This window comes from Aplysia californica, unplaced genomic scaffold (genome assembly GCF_000002075.1).
Source record: "Aplysia californica isolate F4 #8 unplaced genomic scaffold, AplCal3.0 scaffold00001, whole genome shotgun sequence".
Taxonomy (NCBI): Eukaryota; Metazoa; Mollusca; class Gastropoda; order Aplysiida; family Aplysiidae; genus Aplysia; species Aplysia californica.
In genome coordinates, this window is record NW_004797271.1 from 3,161,532 (window position 1) to 3,183,194 (window position 21,663).

Consider the following 21,663-nt stretch of genomic DNA (forward strand, 5'->3'; position numbering starts at 1 on the left):
TGTGTGTGTGTGTGTGTGTGTGTGTGCGTGCGTGTGTGATATTAAAAAGGGAGAGACAAAGAGAGAGATAGAGAGAGGGAGCAATGAAAAAGAGAAAGACAGATAGAGACTGAAAGAGACAGAGACACAGTAGAGTGGGAGAGTGGGAGGGGGATGGGGGAGTAAACGAGACAGGTAGACAGGAGAAGATGAACGCATAAGAACAGGAAAACAGACATACGAAAAAAAGTAACAAGTCAAAGGGTTAAAGACTTATTAAAGAAAACGAAGACAACACGAAAGAAGGGGTAGTCGTTTGTGTAGAAGAAGATGAAAGGAGGGGTATATGGGGCTTTGACAGATGGTGTAATACGTTTTTTCTTTCCCTTTCCCGTCACTTAAGAAGAAATTACTAGATCGTATATTTACGTTCACTCTTATCACCTCTTGGAATTCTTCTGAGTGAAGATTCCTAGCCTATCTATGATAAAAATTCATCACTAATATTAGAGGTTAGCAGCGAGAATATAATCGTCGATTTGATAATCTCAAGGAGGAGTAAATCAGTTATCGATGATATCTCACACCACCGGGCCGACGCTACACTAACCAAAGGATGCAAAGAAGGGCTCTGTGGATGTTTAAGGGTATTTTGTTGCTGATAATTGGCCTATCTCGTAAATGGCGAGATAGAGGTAATTCCTTCGTTGCCAGAGCGCTGTCTTATCTCCGCTAGGGGGCTCGTCAATATCTCTCGCTGCCTGGAGGAGGCGTATAAAACGACAGAGATTAAATCACAGTAGCTTCGGCAAGGTTTTTAACACTTGCCAAACAAGCCGGGTTTGTGAGGTGTCAGGCGTGATAGCAGAAGCAGTAGAAGAGAGGCAGAAAGCGGGGGGTGGAGTAGAGTTTTGGTGAGGGTTTTTTTTTTTTTTTTCGTTCAGTGGTTTTTCTAGTTGGGAAATGGTGAGGTTTTCTTTTTTTTATGAGAGTGGAGTATATTTTCAATGGTTTTGGAGGGATGGTGGTGACGGACAACCGGAGGAAGGGTTGCAACTGTGCAGGTAAAGATTGATGTTACGAGATGTAGGAAGTTGGAGTCCTAAAGGGAGAACAGTTTGGAATTTGGCGGAAGTCGGTTGGCATAAGTGATGAGTTTACATCCGCACTTCCTTCCGGATAATGTTATTACGTGTAGCCAATTCTGTGGTTGCTAGAGATTCAGTTTCAATCTCAAACCTTTCCCTATTAGATGGTGTTATTTTCCTGAATAAAAACTTGAGATGTAGAACAGAATTCTGACTAGTTGCAAACAGTTTTTTGCTTCGTTTTACGTTCTCACGGCGATCTAACTGTTTTGTCAATGTTTTCCGAGAATTTGTTTATAACAGCTAGACAACTTGTATTGGAAAGATACAGCAATGGCAAGCTACGAGAAACAAAATGCTTATATTTTACTAATGTCGAAGAATGGGTAAGAAGAGATTTATGTGACTCAAAGAGATATTGAATGAAAGAAAACCAAATTTAAAAAAGTACAAGAGCATGAGATCTCATTGGTAACAGAGAAAATAGTGTGCATTGAATAACCAGATCGTTTGAGGTTTGAGTATGTTTGTACCCATATACCTTTTGAAAAGGCTGGTTTTCCCTAGTGATAAGCGTGGGAGAATAACATAAAATGCATAACTCTTGTTGAAAATTCCCCAAACTTTGTGAAAAGACTTGAACATCCGGGAGAAATGAAATGATGGAGTGGCACTCTCATTATTGCTGGGACAAGCGGAACAAGGGGTATGCGACTGTACTTGTCAAGCAGAAAGGAAGAAGTGGCGAGTGCCGCAAATAAAGAAATGACAGTTGTGGTTATAAGATAACAAAAAAAAAAACAAAGAGAGGTTGGCTCAAACAAGAAAGAGCAAACACACAAAAAACGTAGTAGTGGGCGAGCCAGAGTGCTCATCTTCAGGAGGGCGGGGATAAAAAAAACCGTGGCAGACCTCGAGAAGTTGTGGAGCTTACATCGACGGGAGTAGGGAGAAGAGAAGCACTCTGATAATGATAATATGACAGTGTAAGTTCAGTACAGTGGAGACGGACAGACATAGAGAGGGGGGGCGAGATAGACGAAGAGAGAGAGATAGAGAGAAAGATGATAGATAGATAGATCGACAGATAGATAGATAAATAGATAGATAGATACATAGATACTTAGATACATAGATAAATAAGCAGAGAGACAGAGAGAGAGAGGGAAAAAGATAGAGAGAGAGAGAGAGAGGGGGGGGGAGGAAGAGGGAGAGAGAAGGGTGAGAGGGGGAAGAGGGGGGATAGGAAAAGTAATACAATCGCACACTAAAGGGACAGAAAGACACAGCAGAAAAGATATAGGCGGTTAAAGGACAGTGAGACAAGGAAAGACAAACAGAAGGAGGGAAGAATAAAAACAATGGATGATAAAATGGTTGAATGGATACTGAAATATAGACAGTTTTAGTTTTAGTAGAGGTTTTACAGCGCTCGCAACTGCATAAGGTCATATGAGCGCCAAAATAGAGGCAGTGACGGAGTCTTAGAGAGGGAGGTAAAAAGAGACCCAGAAATACATAAATACAGAGAGAACTTCGTAAAAGAAGAAAGAGAGAAGGGGAGAGAAGGAGAGAGAGCAGGGTGGGGGAAGGAGAAAAGTAACAAAGATAGACAACGAGAAAGAAAGAAGGACAGAAAGAAAGACAGAAAAAAAGAAAAAAGAAAGAAAGAAAGAAAGAAAGAAAGAAAGAAAGAAAGAAAGAAAGAAAGAAAGAAAGAAAGAAAGAACGAGAGAAGGAAAGAATGAACGAAAGAAAGAAAGACAGGAATAGTTGCAGGGTTTTTGTGAGACGGCTAGAGCAACCCTGACATTCTCTCGTCTTTATTTCCTGGGATTATCCTGTACACCCCTTCCTTCCTGAACATAAACACTCACGTTCTGATGGGGGTCGGTAACCTTTCCTAGGAAATGCCCCAAGAGGGTGGAACTTTACAAGTGTTTGGGACTGTGAGTAAGGAGAGGATATGGAGATAGGGTTGGTTAGATGGGTCAGTGCATATAAGCCATTTGGTGAGTGTGTACCGTGATGAAGATACAGACTTCTAAAGAAGGATCCCACTTACAACCAATGTATTGCCATCGATGGATCTGGTGTTCTAAAATGTTTCCATTGTGACATTACGTTTAGACGTACGAGACAAATGCCTATATATGCTCATAAACAACATTCATGTTGAGAGTAGTTAATAATCTAAATTTTGATTAGCCCTTTTCTGTGGTGTCTAGACTTTGTCTTCATGGAGCCAAATATTAATAAAAGGAAACGTAATACAAAATAAAATGTGCAAGTCATTCGAAGTTTTAAAACTGTAAAAGGGAATTTCTTTTCCAGAGCAAGGTGTAAAAAAAACCTCAAAGGGATGAAAAAATAATGCAGTCCAGGACACCTGGCATCACTCTATCTAGGGAAAAAGGCTTTCTTTCAAATAAAATTTATATTGCATAATATTTATGCATTTTTTATCCATCTAACAGTTTAGACAGCGCCACACACAGTCACACACCCACACACACACAAACACACACACACACACACACCCACATACACATACACACACACACACACACACACACACACACACACACACACACACACACACACACATATATATATATACACGCATACACACATGTACCTATCTGTTCAAACCATAAACCCTACATATTGGATGGTGTTACTTTTCTGAACAAAACCTAGAAATGTACAAAAAGGTTAAAGCTAGTAGCATATACGAGTATATAGCATTATTGGTTATTGTACCCCTCATACATACTCATACTCAAAGACATAGAGAGAGATACAGATATATATATATATTTTTTTTTTTTTTTAAAATTTATTTATATGCATATTTACTAACTACCTAGTCAGTGAGTATTTTAATTTAGCATTCATATTAACATCTGGAGTCTGATTGGGACATTTTTTGTCTCAAAGTTTTCGTATCCATCGGACTGCGTGATAATGTGCACCTGGACCTCATCGTTCTCTGTGTGAGATCTTGCATGTACCACCTGCATGGGGGCGCTTCTCCAAAGAACCGTTCTTCCTGACACCTGCAAATCTCTTAAGTAACCTCATTTCCTTTAATTGTAGATTCACGCTGCCAGACTGTTTTTTAAAAAACCGACTTTGTACCGTTGAAAAGAAAAATTATATAAAATTTCATGGCTCCCTGTGCCGTTTCTTTTCTTTTTTGTTTGTTTGTTGTTGCTTTTTTGTTTCATGGGGATCAACACTTTTGTTTGTATTTATCGAAAAGTTTTTAATTTATGCCCATTAATGTTTACCACGTTTATATGAAAGTAAAGAAATATTATGAACATCCAATACTCAACCAAATTACTTTGTAGACGGGCAAAAGAAGTCAGAATGCACAGATTTGAATTATAAAAGAACTTAAGAAACTGCTGAACCTTTCGTGACATTCGTCTACAACGTGGCAGTTCGTGGCCGCTCTGAATTGGTCTCCTTCTCCTACATGTTTTCACTTTAGCTCTTGTACTTAAACCTAGATGTACCGGAGTCTGTGGTGTAGTGGTAAGATTCTTTGCTGTCGCACACACGAGACCTATGTACATGAAAGGGGAGATAATCTTATATTATCGAATATCTAGGTCTTTCTGGTATGATGTTCTATCCTTCCCGTCCTGGGTTGGCCATGATAGGTAGGATCGGAAGCCCGACTCCTAAGTGGTCGACGTTGTGTTGATGGGAGCACCAAACACCTCCATCGAAAATTATCTACATGTTCATGACATGTTATGTGACTGTTACTCTTCCCACTCACTGTAAACATCATTCGATCTCAAAAGTATTCTAATACATAAAGTTAAGGACAGTGCAAATAATGTAGCCGTTTGAGTTGGACAATTATGAATATTTCACTTCAGGAGAATAAGGAGGAGGGGGTGGACAATGAGGAATAGGTATGGTATGGGTTTAACCTCTATCAGGTTATTTAAGAGGCGGGACCTGCGAGTTTAACGTCGATCTCTGAAAGGACCGAGCGAATAGGAATTTCGAGTAAAGTGCCTCCAAGGACACAAAGTCAAGTCGAGCTGATGCTCGAATCCCCGAACCCCATTCTAACGAGTCCGGTAGCCTAACCACTAGGCTACTGGTGCCACTGGAATATGAGGAGAAACTGTATTACGATGAGAAGGGTGATCAGAAAAAGACGACCAATGAGAAGAAAGAAATAAACAGCATAAAACCAAACAGTAAAGGCGATATGATGGGGGTTTTTTTAAGGAAGAAAAATTGCACCGTTTGATATGGAAATTTATGACACGTGTCTTGAACGTTTTAAAAAGTCAATATGATCATCTAAAATATATGAACCTCCTATTTAAAGTTTATCTTCAAAAACATTTCACTATAGGGGTAAAAAGCCAAAAAAAATCCCCAAAAAGAGCAAAATTGTAAGTTACTTTGTTGAGAACTGGAACTGGTTCTTTTAGCACTGAAGTCTCATGTTATGACGTCTGATGGGCGTATCGTGCGCCCTGTTAGAGAAGTAATAATGCTGTGCCATAGACTTGAATTTTAATATTTTAAACCGGGTACTATCATGTCCATCGCTCTCTACTCTCTCTAAAAAAAACCTAGCTGCTCTGGTTCACACCTGGGCGTACAAATGAGGGGCAAAAAATTATTTTCACTATTGTCGAGTGCACGCAAGCTTTCCCTCTTCGTCCTTCATTTGGTTCCAAATAGAGTCAATTGGTGCGCTCCGTGAAGTTACGTCAGAGAGCGCAGTCTTGGATATTATAATACACGTCTATGGGTTGTTGTTACATTTTGACGTCAACATTCTGCCAGCTGGAACCCTCAGTGTTTACTAAAGTAAGCATAGCGCACGTGCTTACATGTGTAAAGACATGTGCTCGCTCTATAAGAGACTTGTCGGTCCGCACAATGCACTGACGCGGTAAAGCAAAACGGTCGCCGATTGGGGGAAACCGAAGGGTGTTTAGGTTTAGGAAAACTGGAAATCGAAAAAAAAAAAAGGAGGAAAAAATCTACCCACGACGCGAGAGGAAGAGAATGGAAACGAAGCAAATTGTGCATGAGAAACCTGCGGGGCAAATTTATGAAGGGGTAAATTGTTAGTTTTGGGCGTCGTTTCTTGTTGCTCTGTTTTCCTGCCTGCCAAAAACGGGCATCACAATGGAAGGCTGCTCATTCATCGTGAGAGAGAGAGAGAGAGAGAGAGAGAGAGAGAGAGAGAGAGAGAGAGAGAGAGAGAGAGAGCTATTTGCATGGCTGAATTAACCAACAGCTCCAGATTCTAACACTCACTTCAGCCGCTGGCTATCCCTTTTGTTCCCACATATAGTTTATTTTTAGCCACTGTGCATGCCTAGATAACAAACGGCATTGTCTAAAGCTTCTTGCGGGATGAATATTTCTTTCACTTCATCCAATTCAATGAACGAAATTTGATTTTTGTGCGTTTAGATAAGACTTCATAGTCTTATTTTCTTGAAGGATAGAATCTGGACTCATGGTTCAGAGTAATATATTATTATGCTTTTGAGGATAGGGGACAGTGAAATTGCTTTCTATCTAAAAAAGAAAAAAATCAGGAAATGAAGAACAACATCTGGTCAAGTACTGTTTTATTATGAACCTGCAGGCAAAGATCAACAGGATTTCCTGGTGAATCACGACATGCATTCCCCTTTCCCCACCCTCAATATCATACCCCATCCCCACTCCAACACCGCCTGTTTCTATGCTCAATAAAACAAAAGCTGCATGGCTGCATGATCCCGCAGTTTCCCCAGGAACCTGAATCTTTGAAGGTGGGTTTTGTGAACAGGCTCAAGAGTATCGTTTGTAAAAGCTCTGCTGAGTCTAAAATAAAAGAATTTCCAAGGAGATCGTTAACTTTGTGTCTGTTTTCTTTTGTGTGTGTTGTGGGGGGAAGGGGATTGTTGTTGTTGTTCCCTTATTTTTTAATTTCTTCTTTTTTTGGGGGGGAGGGGGCAGAAGTTTGAGAGTGTTTATAGGCAAATCTTGTCTGAGAGGGGTATAAGAAACTGTAACTTATACCCAAACTAGAAAAGAAACGTTCTCATATCATAAAATTCCCCCAAAACTGGCTACTGAACTATTATCTAATTAATAAACAATGCATGCCTCAACAAAATTATGATCAAGGTTGGGTGGAACAAAAATGAAGAACACAAACAGAACAGACCCTGGAGCTCTAGGATACAACAAAAATCTTTCTATGTAAACTGTCAGTGATTAGAATATGAACTAATACTATGAGTCAGGGAAACATTAAACACCCACGGCATCCCCCTGACCCAAGCTCTCCGGCTGGCGACAGAGAGGCGTCTCTTTCTTCCCGCGACACCCAAAAGGGTATAAGCGGCGGAAAAAAGTAAAGTAACACTGCTATCTACGCCCCCGATGTATATATAATCATTATAAGACATTGAGAGTAACCATGAGTCAATCTGTGTGTGTATGTGTGTGTGTGTGTGTGTGTGTGTGTGTGTGTGTGTGTGTGTGTGTGTGTGTGTGTGTGTGTGTGTGTGTGTGTGTGCGTGGGAGTGTGTTAGAGAAAACATATCAATTCATTTATATTACCATGTAGTAGGGTTCGGTCTCCTTCCTCAACCTAACCATGTAGTAGGGTTCGGTCTCCTTCCTCAACCTAAATAAAATGATTGATAGAAACGTATCCAATACAGGCTGGCTCAATGAACTTTGTATAGTGTCCTCCACACCCTTTTCAAACACAAACACACACAAACACACACACACATACACATACACACATACACAACACACACACACACACACACACACACACACACACACACACACACACACACACACACACACACGCATCATTGAAGGTCGACACTTTTGTCCAGATATCTGACTTGTAAATCAAAAGTTATGATTAAGCCCAACAAAACCGTTGCGCGGAGTTTTCTTTATGTCAACGCCATGGGGACAAATGAAATTCCCTTGGGAAGATAGAAGGGAGCTTTTGCTTCTTAGTTAACTTTTCTTGCAGGAAAGTTTCGGAAGAGTTGTTTAGATATAAGGTAAAAAAAGGGCTCGACAGATTCAACGATAGAACTTGGACCACACACATCAGGAACGATAGCAATCTTGTTTATAAGACACAAAAGTCTTCCTCAAAGCACTGCTGCTAAAGCTGTGCAAATAGTACCCCGGGGCTTCCTGAACTGAGTTATATACACACCATCACAGGCGGCAGATAGGGTATAATCGTTGCATAATAATTGTTATAGAGATCTGGCTCTCTCTCAGAGTGAATGAAGGTGTAGTAGCCTATGAGGCAGAGGTATCTTTGAGGAGTGTTTATGAAGATGAGATGCTGAATCTTCTTTTGGCTTTTCAAAGTATGTGTAAGGAAAACCTCATGGAAACATTGATATTTTGTTGCCTTTACGTGTGCATGTTTGGGTAAAGAGTTTAATTGAAATTACTCAACTGTATCAATGGTTTAAAAAATTTGTTTCAATGAAACTTGAAAAAAAAATTAAAATACAAAAAGAGTAAATTGATCTATAGACAACCCAGTGGACGCTAATGTATCCGTAAGCGGCGAAAGCCGTAGGTGTTTAAGGTCTTTGAATAATTTCAGAATCGCTCATTTCTCAATGTTTGTCGTTTTATTATATAGACATCTGAAGAGCAAAACGTATATTGTACCTCCCGTTTAGTTACATACTCCCCTCATGCAGGTTTGAAGTTACACACAGTCAAAAACACGCTCAAAAGAGGTGAAAAACCTACTCACCACGATATCTGTGTCCCAACGACAACCCAGCCAGCTAGTGGCCAAGCGTGGACCACGCCCCTTCCATTCTCCACACACTGAAGGCGTAACTGAGCCGTTCACTGGCTACGTAACTGCAGCTGCTGGACAGCTTGCTGTCCTGCTCGTCACTACGAAGGACCTGATATAGAAAGTCGATGTATCGGGAAGCTAACTTGAGTGTTTGAATTTTACTCAATTTGTCAGAAGGCAAAGTTGGAATGATTTTCCTCAACTGCGCGAAAGCTTCGTTGAGAGACTGAGTCCTTTGTCTCTCCCGCACGTTAGCAAGGACCCTCTGACTCTGAAGATCTTCAAAACTTTGAGATTGTTTCTTGCTTTTCTTACGGCTACTCGGACCGGAAGAGGACGAGGAATCGTGACCGTCTGAAGCTCGGTGTGGGTGACTCGGGTCTCCGCTGTCAGACAGGCACGAGTGAGGGGAGAACACGATTTCCTGGTTCGAAGTTTCCGGATTTTGGTACAAAGAATTTGACAACTCGTCCTTCGGAGATTTTATGGAATATTCGTTGGTTACTGAGTGTGGATACTGGCGTTTCCTCGAATTCTTTTTGTCATCCGTGTTTACATTTGAAGAGTCATAGCCTTCGAAAACAGAATCCTGTTCAAATGCTAAGGAAGACTTTTGGCCTCCTGGGGGAATGGGCTGGAGTAAATGCTGTTGATTTTGTTGCTGATGTTGATGAAGATTTTGATTTTGGTGCTGATGCTGAAGCTGACGCTTCTGATACTGTTCATATTCTCCCTCGGGAGCAAGCGAGTTTGCTGGACCTTTCAGCGCGTGCGGCGAGAAAGAGTGAGGATTATTTCTCGACTCGTTCATGCTACTGTCACTGACGATGTGGCTGCTGCTGTTGTGATTGTTATTGTTGTTCAGGTCACCATGAGAAGTTGGGAGAGCCGAGTGGTCAGAAATCATCATCGAACCTGTCCGGAATATAATAATGCAAGAGTATTAGTTTCATGGAGATTTTTTGTTGTTGTGGCTACATGGATGTCGCCCTTGTCAATTTGGGGGGGGGGGGGACTCCATATTTTAACTGGGGGGGAGCAAAGAATACACATGCCGTGATACTAGGTGTCGTTAGATGCGACTAAAGGTGCATTAGATCTGGTCTCCCAAAAAGTGCAAGTTTGTGGAGGGCCATCTACCCGACCCAGTAAAAACAGTCAATTTTTAGAAACACGGACAAACACTGCTGCTTGTATTTCTACCTTGAGAGTCGAGAGATGGAGGAGCTTCTGCATTAGCAGGAACAATGAAGGACAGCGGACAAATCCGAAAGGATGTACAGAAAAGTGGGAAGACATGAAATAACATCAAGAGGTTAGCCCAGGATAGAGAAAAGTGGAAAATGTTTGTCCGTGGCCTATACTCTGGTGCAAGGTGAGAAAGGCAATAATGAAACATAGATGCAATCTAAAAAAGAAAAAGAAAGTGACACTAATTCAAAAAAAAATTATCTAAGAATCTTTAAAAAACTACAACAACACAATTTAAATTAAAAAACAAAAAAATGAATTTGTTTATGGCCATGCTCGCAGTTATTCTCAACTCCAGCTCCGTCCTAAAAGAAAAATAAAGAGACCAAAAACTATCCCATTCAATAAATACCACATTTTAAAAAACATTGACTCTAAACCCAACAATATCACTTTCATTCAACAACGAGAGCTGACAACTTGATAACTTTATTTCTTATTTGACTACTTATTTGAGTGGGGTAGGATGTTAGACGAGAAACCTGATCATGAACCTGATGTAACTTATTAATATTGCATATTATTACTTCATTTCATTTTTGACGGTCCGTTGTAAGTTCGTGTCTTTTCTTTTATTATAGATACTCAGAAGGTATTTGAAGGTGGGCCTATCACGGCGAGATTTCGACGATCGCCAGACAGGGTTCTTTGAAGAAAAAAAATAGTATTCGCGGAGAATAATAATGCTCCAACCCACTTTTGTTGGGCCAGTGAACTAAGTAATAAAATAAAATGTAAATATATATAAATATGTATAGGCATTTTATATACAACATATTATTTTTAGGAATTCTATTTGAGACGAGTAAAATGCTCCCAATTGCAGTCCTAGTCGGTTTCAGGCTGAGTGTGCACAGAAACAGAACGTAGAAACACGAATTCACAAACGCCCAAGCCCAAGGCAATGGTAACGTATGCACATGTGAGTATTAAAAGCGCACTATAAAGATAACCAAGGGAGCGGTTGTATGGAGTCTGGGTGTCTGCTGATAGCGTAAATAAGTACTTAAAAATTAAGCCAATAAAGTAGTGTGTGTTCTTTATCACGGCAGAAAAGAGGGAGCTAAAAAGGTAGGGTTTTTTTGTCTTGAATAGACTATGTTTATTGCTAGAATCGGTGTAAATTGATTATTTTTCCCTTAAAATAAACGATTAATCAATTGTTGAGGAATATATATATATATATATATATATATATATATATATATATATATATATATATATATATATACATGCATATTATATATATATACATGTATATTATATATATATATATATATACATATATATGTATATATGTGTGTGTGTGTGTGTGTAAAAGTGATCTGCAAAATCTACGGTATCAGTAGTTAATATTTTACACGGTTGTACAAAAGACAAAAAGTACAACGATAATGGTAATAACACATTGATAAAATTTGATACTACTACTACTACTACTACTACTACTACTACTACTACTACTACTACTACTACTACTACTACTACTACTACTACTATAAGTACTACTACTACTACTACTACTACTACTACTACTACTTCTACTACTACTACTATTTACGCTTATGACAAGAAGAAGAAGAAGAAGAAGAAGAAGAAGAAGAAGAAGAAGAAGAAGAAGAAGAAGAAGAAGAAGAAGAAGAAGAAAAACAACAACAACAACAACAACAACAACAACAACAATTACAACTATGATAATACTAGTAATATTATTAACAATAAAAATAGTATAAAAACAGAGAATGATAAAAAAACAATAATAATAACAATAACAATAATAATATAATAATAATAAAGATGATGATATTCATAATAATAATAATAATAATAATAATAATAATAATAATAATAATAATAATAATAATAATAATAGTAATAATAATAATAATTATTGTTTTATTTTTTTATTTTTTTAAATAACAAAAAATAATAATAATAATAACAATGTGCTAATACAACTTTTCCTTTAATAATTTTTTAGTCATTGCTTTTCCTTTTCTCAAGCCTTTTCGCTATGCTTTGAACGAACACACCATTGCACATCACGTAATAAGTGAACGCATTCATAATATTTTGTTACCATTGTGTGGTTGTTTTAGTTGATTTTTTTTCTCATGTTGCGGATGAAGCCCGAACGAGGGAAATGTCGAACACGTTTTTAATAATGTCATAAAATTTCTGGAAAAAAAATAGTTCTACATATTTAATATATATCTTTTTTTTTTCTTTACGCACTTACAAAAAACAATAATAAATGATGATATTCAGAAACCCTATACAAATTTCAAAGAGGACATAAAATTAATATCACCCCCCCCACCCCCACCGCTAGCACCCCCACTTGATTGACGCTCAGTGACAATGAAGTATTAGATTTAACACTACCCCCCACCCCCAAATGTCAATTTATGCATAAAACAAAACTGCAAGTTTGAAATAATAGCAACCGAAGGTAAAAGTTAAACTAAGGCAGGAAATCGATTCTTTAGATCATCGATGTAAAAGGCAACAAAAAAAAAAAAATAATAAATAAATAAATAAATAAAAGTAAGTAAACAAACAGCAAAAAATAAAAAAAGAAAGTCTGAAACTATGTGCCAAAAACTGTACCCACATAATTTACCCCCGTAGGTTAACAAGATTTTTCATTGAAACAACCCAAAAAGATAATATTACCTGAGTCAAACATTCAATATACCGAATAATTCTATGAAATGTGAAAATTACAAGAACAAAATTATAAAGCTTGAAAATTGGAATTTTTTAAAGATGACGTAACTATTTTGTGAACTATGCTAACTTCCCACCAAAAATTAGTAATGGATAATTGCTAAAAAGAAAAACAGTTGTTTTAGTTGTAGTAAATAAATTAAAAATAAATAAATGCAAATAAATAAACAAATAAACATATAAACAAATGATATAATAAATAAATAAATAAATACATTTAAAAAAATAAATAAGTAAATAAATAAATAGATATATAAATAAATGGAGAGATTATATAATTTTAAAATATAATAAAGTATACAAACGTGTGAAGAAAAATAAACAGTACCAAACTGCTTTTTAAAAATAAATGCAGGAGGGAGAATTATGACATGTCGACAGAAACAGAAATGTTTTTTAAAAAATGAATCGTTTTCTTTTCAAAGTGAGGTAACATAATTTTATGTCGTGGCAAACTTTTAAAGCTGAATATTTTCGTTCAGAAAAAGAGCGAGAGAGAGAGAGAGAGAGAGAGAGAGAGAGAGAGAGAGAGAGAGAGAGAGAGAGGGAGAGAGAGGGAGAGAGAGGGGGAGGGGGGAGGGGTGCTGAGGGTGAGGAGTGGGGTGGGGTGGGGGGGATTGGGTGTAGGACACCACATTTACATGACGTATTTGAAAAACAACAAAGTTCAAAGATTTTCTTTTTAAAAGCGGCACAACCCCGATTACAATGGCAGGGTGAGAGATGATGACATCACCTGGCTCGTATTTCTTGTCCCGGTGACACACCGACTCCTGGTCCTGCGGACAGATGAGCACCATATTTCCCCGAGTCTACGGTCCTGGCCTGCTGTTGTCCTGCTGCTGGTGGTGCTGGTGCTGGTGTTGCTGGTGCTGCTGCTGCACATGTGGCCAACAGACACCACACACGCTACTACCGCAACTGCTCACCTACACCAACGTGCCCGGCCCGCTGGGAGGTAGAGCCTAGAGCGAGCACTGGTTTGACACCATCGTATGCCGCACGTGTGGAAACGTCGGTTGTTGTGGTCACTTGAAGGGTTAGATTATCTGTTAATGACAATATAACGGAATAAAAAGTTATGTGATGTGATGTAGGGGAAAAAAGTAAACACGTCACGTGAGCATATCTCTACCTTTATGCTACATATATATCTGTAAAAAATAAAGTTGTTATTATTTTCATTTTTTATTTGAACTGTTTGATGAACTGATTAAAAAACAAAAACAAAACAAAATCAAAATATAGTATCATCAATTCATGTAGGCACGTTTGAGAATTATTTGCCTGATACAGAATTATATAGCAAGAGGTGTACAAGGGACCAGGTACATAAGGAAAAACAGGGTGGTAACAGGTTTATCTTTTTCAAAGACAGTTTAAGTTTTAAAAACGTTCAAACCTGTGCACTCTGGTAAGAAGTTTGTCTTTTTAAGCATCTACCACACGAGGGCTCTCAACACGTGCAAGAGTAGTTCAATCTTCCAAACATATCGATAAATCCAGCGCTTACGAACATCAAACAGTCGCGAGCCGTGGCCACTGTATCAGACCTGCTGTTTGCGTGCACGTGCAAGCAATAGAGACAACGGTCAACACGGCTGCTCACACGGCGGCGAATAATCAGTTACTTCGTGCGTTTCTCTCGGTGCCTACTTGCGGCCTATTGAAGCACAAGCGCGGGTTCTCCCAAGTCACATGCCTGTCTTCTTACTTGCTGAGCGCGAGCATCTTGCCAACGTGAGCAACGAACGACGGCTCCTAACCGCGAGGGAACAGAGGGAGGATTTTTTGTGTGCTTTTACTCACTCGCAGGAGACTCGAGAGGAGCCAATCTCAGGGAGAGAGAGAGAGAGAGAGAAAGAGAGAGGAAGAAAGAGAGAGAAGACTTCGGCTTAGCCTCACAGGGTTGATGCTTGAGCAAGCGTTGATCGGCGGAGGGGAAGAGGAAAGACAGTGAGTTGGGATTAAGGAGTGCGAGCGGGAAATACGGTCGGTTTTTGTTTAGGTCGAGGGAGTTAGAGAGTATAGCACCTCGGACAGAGAAAAGATGCTTTTCTGTAGTGACTTACAATACTGCTCTAGGCTGAAATAATAACCTACTGACGATGTACTGCCTTGGAAGATAATTTCAACGAACCCTTCATGTAGAGCAAGACATGAAATCAATTTTTAAAAATTCTTTTCAGTTCACTGAATTCGGTCCCCCAAATTTGAAGTATCATTGTACTCACAACTGCACAGTATTTAGGTCATTTCGAAAGCAAAGCACTGGGTCTAGTTTCGTGGCTCGGGACTAAGAGGGAGCAGACTCCTCTAAGGAAGAGAAGAAAAAAACCCTACAAGGACGAGGCTTTATACTCCGGACCTACGATGATGACAATTTTACCAACCAACTACGCCTCGATACCCAAATTAGTGCATCTTCCAAACAGATGCACAAAGAAAAATATCCGAAAGAAGAAAACAAAAGAATAAAAGGCAAACATTCCCCCCCCCCTCCCCCACACACCCTTTTTCCTTCTTTCTCTTCAAAACAGAAAACAATCTGTTTCATGCCCTATTGAAATTAAATTACTTGGTGGCTTTGTTCTGATCATCACGCTCATTTTCCTTCCGTTAAGGATATGGTGCGCGCAACGGTGTCATTTGTTGATAGACAAAGTGCAGGGAACGTAATTAGTTACATCAAACCTCAAAGTCATTACGGCGAAATGTGGCCATTATTGTGCCAACTCTCTGCAAACTTCAACTCCATGTTAACTCAAAGCAATTCCAGTGTATCAATGAAGCGAAAAGCAATGGTCCCGTATCGCCATCCATCCGTAGACGCATTCCCAGTTGCAAGAAAGCCAAACATCCAGTCTGACGATCAAGTAGATAAAAACAGAACAAATACAAAATTGTACATGTATACTACATTTCATTCCACTATATCATTTCAGCTGACCACACACAAGCTAATGTATTTAATTTACGAATGTTCTTTTCTTGCACACCCTATATGTTCACCCATTTTCAATAATGGCGTTATTCTAACGAACAGTGTGTTCTGATTTTGCTTGTCTCTGTTTAGATGAAAAGTGGTAGATATTTCCAAAGCAAATTAACATAATATGTGCGGGCTTTTAAACAAGCACACAAAAAATAGAAAGAAAACAAAGAAAATAAGATGACCACGCAATCTAAACAGTATGAATGTTGTTATGTTGATTTATCGACGCTCGATGAACAGGGTTTTTCAATAGCCAATAAGGTTTAAAATTATAATAGTCTAACTTCTTTTTTTCATTAAATTGTTGAGAACAGGAAAGTAAACAAAAATCATCGAGCTACAAATTACGACGTGCTTTCATCCCATTATGGTTTAAAACATTCATGTCATGATTTTCTTTAGATAAGAAACAGTCTGTAGCAAAAATATGACCATGGACCTACATTGCCGTTTTCTGCTTTACTTTTCTGGATTCTAGAGAGAGCTTCTTGGTTTCAATTTGTTGCTTAAACCTTTTCATACTTTACTTTAACAATATTATGTTCATTAAACCCCCAGAGTCACTAACATTTAAAGAAGAACCTGTTCCATTTTTGGTCCATTTAGTTTATCAACAACTAGCCAGCGTTTTTGGTCTATTTATTGAACAGGCTCTGACTTTGTATCTTTACTCTGAATATAGAGGGAAATTGAGATACGAAGAGGAGAAGCAAATAACAGCGGCCGCCTCCCATGCCCCTTCTTCATCTTCATTCTGTTTAAAACTGCTAACAACAACGGTCTCGCCATCTTTTGCAGTGTAGTGGTTATGTGCTTCGCCGTGGCACGCAGGAGACTTGAGTTCCATGCCCGTGAGTGGAGAATGCTTATCGAGAATCTCGGTCTTTCTGGTGGGACATTGGAACCGGCTCAGCCCGGGCTGGCCCTGATAGGCAGGGTCAAAGCCTGAATGCTAAATGATCTAAATCATTTCGATGGGGGCGTAACTACCCCCCCCCCTGCTATATTCGAATAAACCCCCTAAAAACCAATGGCCTCTATATGAATGCAGGTGCGTTATTACAAAGGGTATAGAAGACAACTCAAGGGAGAGTAAACGTTAGATTTAAGGAAAAACCAAGATGAATAAAAGTGGAAAGTAATAAGACATCCACAGACTAATTTTGCAACCAAAACAAGAGGATGGACCCAAAGGAATGCACATGGGGTGGTTTGTGTGGATGTAAGTGTGTGTCTGTGGGGGGGGGGGTTACTTTTGAAAAATGAAACTTCGACGCCAGTAGTGTATTGAAGACTATTGGAGAGGATTCCCTTTAAAAATTGCAAAGTTTAAAAAAAGAACAAACCAATATCGGATGACTCATCTCGACTATTCAAGATGAAGAAAAATATTTTATCCTAGATTACATTTTACTTTTTCCCCATAAACACCACACTTCCATGTGTTTTCTGGCACTTCAGAATTTCACTTGCGCTTTCGTCGTTTTAATTCCAGGTTCAGAAATCCGGAACAAAAAACATAGAAACTGCCTTGAGTGCTCGAAATTGTTTCACGGGCGATGGATATAAACATTCAAGATTGGAGGAAATCAAAGGAGAACAAGAACGAGTGTAGAAAGAGAAAGAGAAGGACACTATAGAGGTTAAAGATCTCAAGTTCTAGCCCACAGCGTCAACATTCTAGACCCCTAGCCCTTCTCTCAAGTAGAATAAGGGAGGGGGGGAAAGATTTCCCCCCATAAAGTCGTAGCAATGCCAAAAAACGGTGTTCTCGTAAAACGCTGATGTTTTGATGAAATAGGCTTTCTTCCAAGCTTCAAGGGCCGAGGTAATAAGTGACTCGCTCATGTTCGACGAATACCTTCGGGGATTTATGATCATGAACGCAACCCTGCTTCAAGGGCATTACGGAGTTCCTTATGCTTCAGAGAGATATTTTAATAACGGTGATGGATTTCTTCGTGCGCGTTCAAGTTCACCCCACGTGATTAACTAGCCGAGTCGTCAAGACCTAGCGGTTGGGAAAGGGAGAAGGTGGTGGCGGCAGACAGACATACAGCCAGCCAGACAGACTGATAAATAACTAGTTCTTGTATAAAGTTTTAGTAAAAGTTTTGCGGCACTTGCAAGGCAAACAGGTCAAATTTGCCAAAGATTAGAGGTGCTTCTAGAGAGTAACATACAAAGAAAAGAAAGAGGAGAGCTACGTACGATAAATGTTTGATAGGGAAAAGGAGCAGACCACACCAGCACGCCAGTCAACCTCTCACAGATAGACATTTAGATAGACAGAGGGTGCCACCAGTAGTACCTACTTCTTTACTTTCCCTTTTTTGTTTCTGCTTGTGTCTTACATTTTTCCCGCACTATGTAATCTTTATTGTGTCGGTGTGCTTCTTTTTACTCAAACAAACAATAGTATATATATATATATATATATATATATATATACTCAGAGAAAGAATGAGGGAGAGAGGGAGAGAGAGGGGGACAGACAGACAGACAGACAGACAGACAGACAGACAGACAGACAGACAGACAGACAGACAGACAGACAGACAGACAGACAGACAGACAAACAGACAGACAGACAGACAAACAGACAGACAGAAAGGGACAGAGGGTGGGGGGAATCAGAAGCAGTAGAGGTAAAAATTGGATGTTATAGGCGAATGACATTTTCGTAGAGGGGAAGGGGGAGCTTGAACTGCAGTTTAGTTAGACCAGAACATTCGAAATGACTCTTTGAAAATGTTGGTTAGCTCATAAACATAATTTATCTTCAAATTACCTTTGAAACTTTTATATTTCATCATACGAAGACCAAACGACGCTTCATGTTTCATTGTTTGTATAGTGTTCTCTGTTTTTGGCCTTCTATATTTTGATTTCGTTAAAAAAAATATATACATGTAAATTGTTGGTTTTAAAGCACGGGTTCCTCAAATGTACAAATTATACGGCAAACGTCTTTCTCTTAAAGCGCTATTAGTATTGAATAACTGAACAATGTCGATGCAAAAACAACAGTTAGAAGCAAAACAAAACTACATACATGCATTTCAAGAAATTGGAAAATTCTATTCTGCCCAGCGTGCGTAGAGGGGAAAAAATAAACGACAGTAGCAAAAAACCCCAAAAAAACAACCCCCCCCCCCCACAATAAACAAGTCTCTTTCATGAAGAGATATTTCCTGGGGTTATTTTTTAGAAATGTAGTTTGGTAGTTAAACTAACATTCTGAGCAAATTAGTTTTTAAAACCCAAATACTAAATATATGTTTTGGAACTGGTTTAAAAAAATATCTCCGCTTGCTGTTAACGAAGTTACTGTTTACTTTTTTAAATAAGTTTTTCTTATGTTCAACTAACAATCTGGAAAGTCGAACTAAGCTTAATCCACACGTATTTTATAATGTGTTACCAACTAATACTGATACAGGTTTCCTTCCCCATAGCAGTATTGTGCATTAAAGGACATCAATTACTAAGATAAATGTTGTAGAAGTTGTATACTGCATTGAAGAACATCTTTATTACCATCATTTGCCTGAACATAGTATATTTCATCAGTTTCAATTTCTTATTTCTCATCACATTTTGTTAAATATTCAGGTAAAGTCTTTGTTATCCAAAGATGAGAACTTGGATTTAACGAACTAAATTAGGCTTTAAGAAGCATGATCTCCGAATGTATGTCCATCTCTAAAAGGACCATGTCCAGTGGGTGAATAGCTACAGAAAATGCCTCTGAAAAAAAGTACATGTTCAATATACTTCAAGTTAGTAAAGCATTATTCAAGTTAACGGAGAGTCCACTTTCTTCCCTTTGATCTCCTAGGCAAACGCACGTGCACGGAAGTCCTGCTTCCTCATCTATTAGACCCCGCCTGGGAAATGTTGGTCGAAACTAGAAGGGTTTATTGACACAGACACTAAGAGCAAGAGGGTGCCTTTTTTGCAAAATAAAGGCAGAAATTGGATACTGTTATGAAATCAAACATAGAAACTAAGGCGATTTTAGAGACCGGAGCAGCAAAAACATAGGCTACCTACCAACTCCACTTAAAACAACAAAAGAAAGAAAGAAAAAAGAACAGAAGTAGAAACGGTTTATTCCCCCAAACGGCAGGCTACTTAAATTACAGCTCTAACCCCCTGTAGGCAAGTGTATGGTGCCAGTGGGTAGTGAGAGAAGTTTGCTACCATAAGTCCTTTATTTCTGGGAAAATATGTGTTCCGGAAGGAAATGTCATTTTGAGACATGGGCATCCAGTAACGACGCAACTTCAACAAAGCAATTTTTAATGAACCTATGTTGCTTTTTTCTTGGTTCACACAAGCCTAGACTGGGGTTTCACTCCATATTATAGTCGTCTTTTACAATTTAGATGTTTCTTAGTCAGAAATATGCATCACATTTATATTTACAACCCACAATGTTCCGTGTCTGTTTTTTCCTACAACTCATTTTTGATTGCAATGTCAATATACGTGAATGGGGCGTGACGCGACAATGTCAGCAGAATGCGACCGACCGTATCAAACATTTCTATGTGTGTGTCTGACGTCGATTTCCCTTCTTCTTTTTTTCTTTTTTTTTAATCTTTGTGTCAGTTACACGCACAGTTGCAGTTTTTTGTTTGTTGTTTTCTTTTTTTTTCTTTCGTTGGTGTCTCGATTTCCTTCCTTCTACTTTTTTTTTGTTTTTCTATTTTTTATGTTTTCTAGAAAAATTTACTAGATCTAGCTTACCAGCTTCCCACAAATTAAGTTTCCTTGTTCCTCGCGTTGTTCTTCCTCTCACCTCTCGTCTCTCTTTCGCACTTTTCGTGTCTGTACATATTTGCGAAAACATTCGAGCAGCCCGTCTGCCGAGAGTCGATCTAGTTAAAAACGACAGCTCTCTGGAGCAATTTATTTCGTGTGGGTTTCAACGACAAACATCGTCGGTGCTCGGGTTACGCGGCAAACATCAACAGGAGATTACCAGCTGCCGTTGGAACTGTGCTCACGAGCGCCTTGTGGAGAGCAACAAAAGACTGGCTAAACACCGTTGTTGGGGATAGACCAAGAAACCCTTAACCCTTAAAAACCCCTGAAGTTTAAAAAAGCAGTAGTTATGAAGTACTATCGCACCAGTTTGTTTGTTTGCTTGGGGTTGTTTTCTTTTTCTTTTTTTCTTTTTTTTTTTGGGGGGGGGGGGGGTAAATTGTCTGTTATGATACAACGCTGTATACGTATATAGTTTTTTTTTTAAACCAGAAGAAACAGTCTGGTACTTATTGCTTCAAGCCAAGTATATTGTTTCTACAGCAATTGTGATCAACATTAATCCATTTAATCACACCTTGTAAGCTTAATCAACACCATCATCATCGATTTCAGCAATAAAAACTGGTGCTCATTTCTGTACCACCAGTTATAAACAATATTACTCCGTAGACCAAAGTTCACATCTGTTTGCCCTATCTTGTTTGTTGGTGTGGGGTTTTTTTGTCGGTGTTTTGTTTTTGTTGCGTTTTTGCTCTGATATATATTTTTGTTTTTGCTTTCTTTTTCTGACTGGATTTTACAGCTTCGTGCCAGACCCGTGGAACACGCTGACGAAACTGCGAGGTCCGGATATCACACGCCATCCCACGCTCAATTGATGAAATCAGGCGTGTATGATAATTGATCTTTACATTAGAGAGCCTGGAGGGGGGTGGGTTGCAGGCCTCCGAGTCAGTCAGAGCTGGAGAGGCAGGAGGAGGAGGAGGAGGAGGAGG

General features: G+C 39.0%; 1 protein-coding gene across 1 annotated transcript in view; it reads right to left on the reverse strand.

Annotated features, from left to right (window-relative positions):
* LOC101864031 (protein twist) overlaps positions 1-14,586 on the reverse strand; it is a 46,168-nt gene extending 31,582 nt beyond the window's left edge. Inside the window, exons 1-3 of the mRNA XM_005088853.2 lie at positions 14,300-14,586; positions 13,634-13,946; positions 8,866-9,831 (exon numbers count right to left, since the gene is read on the reverse strand). Of these exons, the coding sequence (XP_005088910.1) occupies positions 8,900-9,831; positions 13,634-13,697 (996 nt within the window). The 5' untranslated portion in view covers positions 13,698-13,946; positions 14,300-14,586 and the 3' untranslated portion in view covers positions 8,866-8,899. The remainder of the gene's footprint in view (positions 1-8,865; positions 9,832-13,633; positions 13,947-14,299) is intronic.
* Between the last annotated feature and the right edge of the window lie 7,077 nt (positions 14,587-21,663).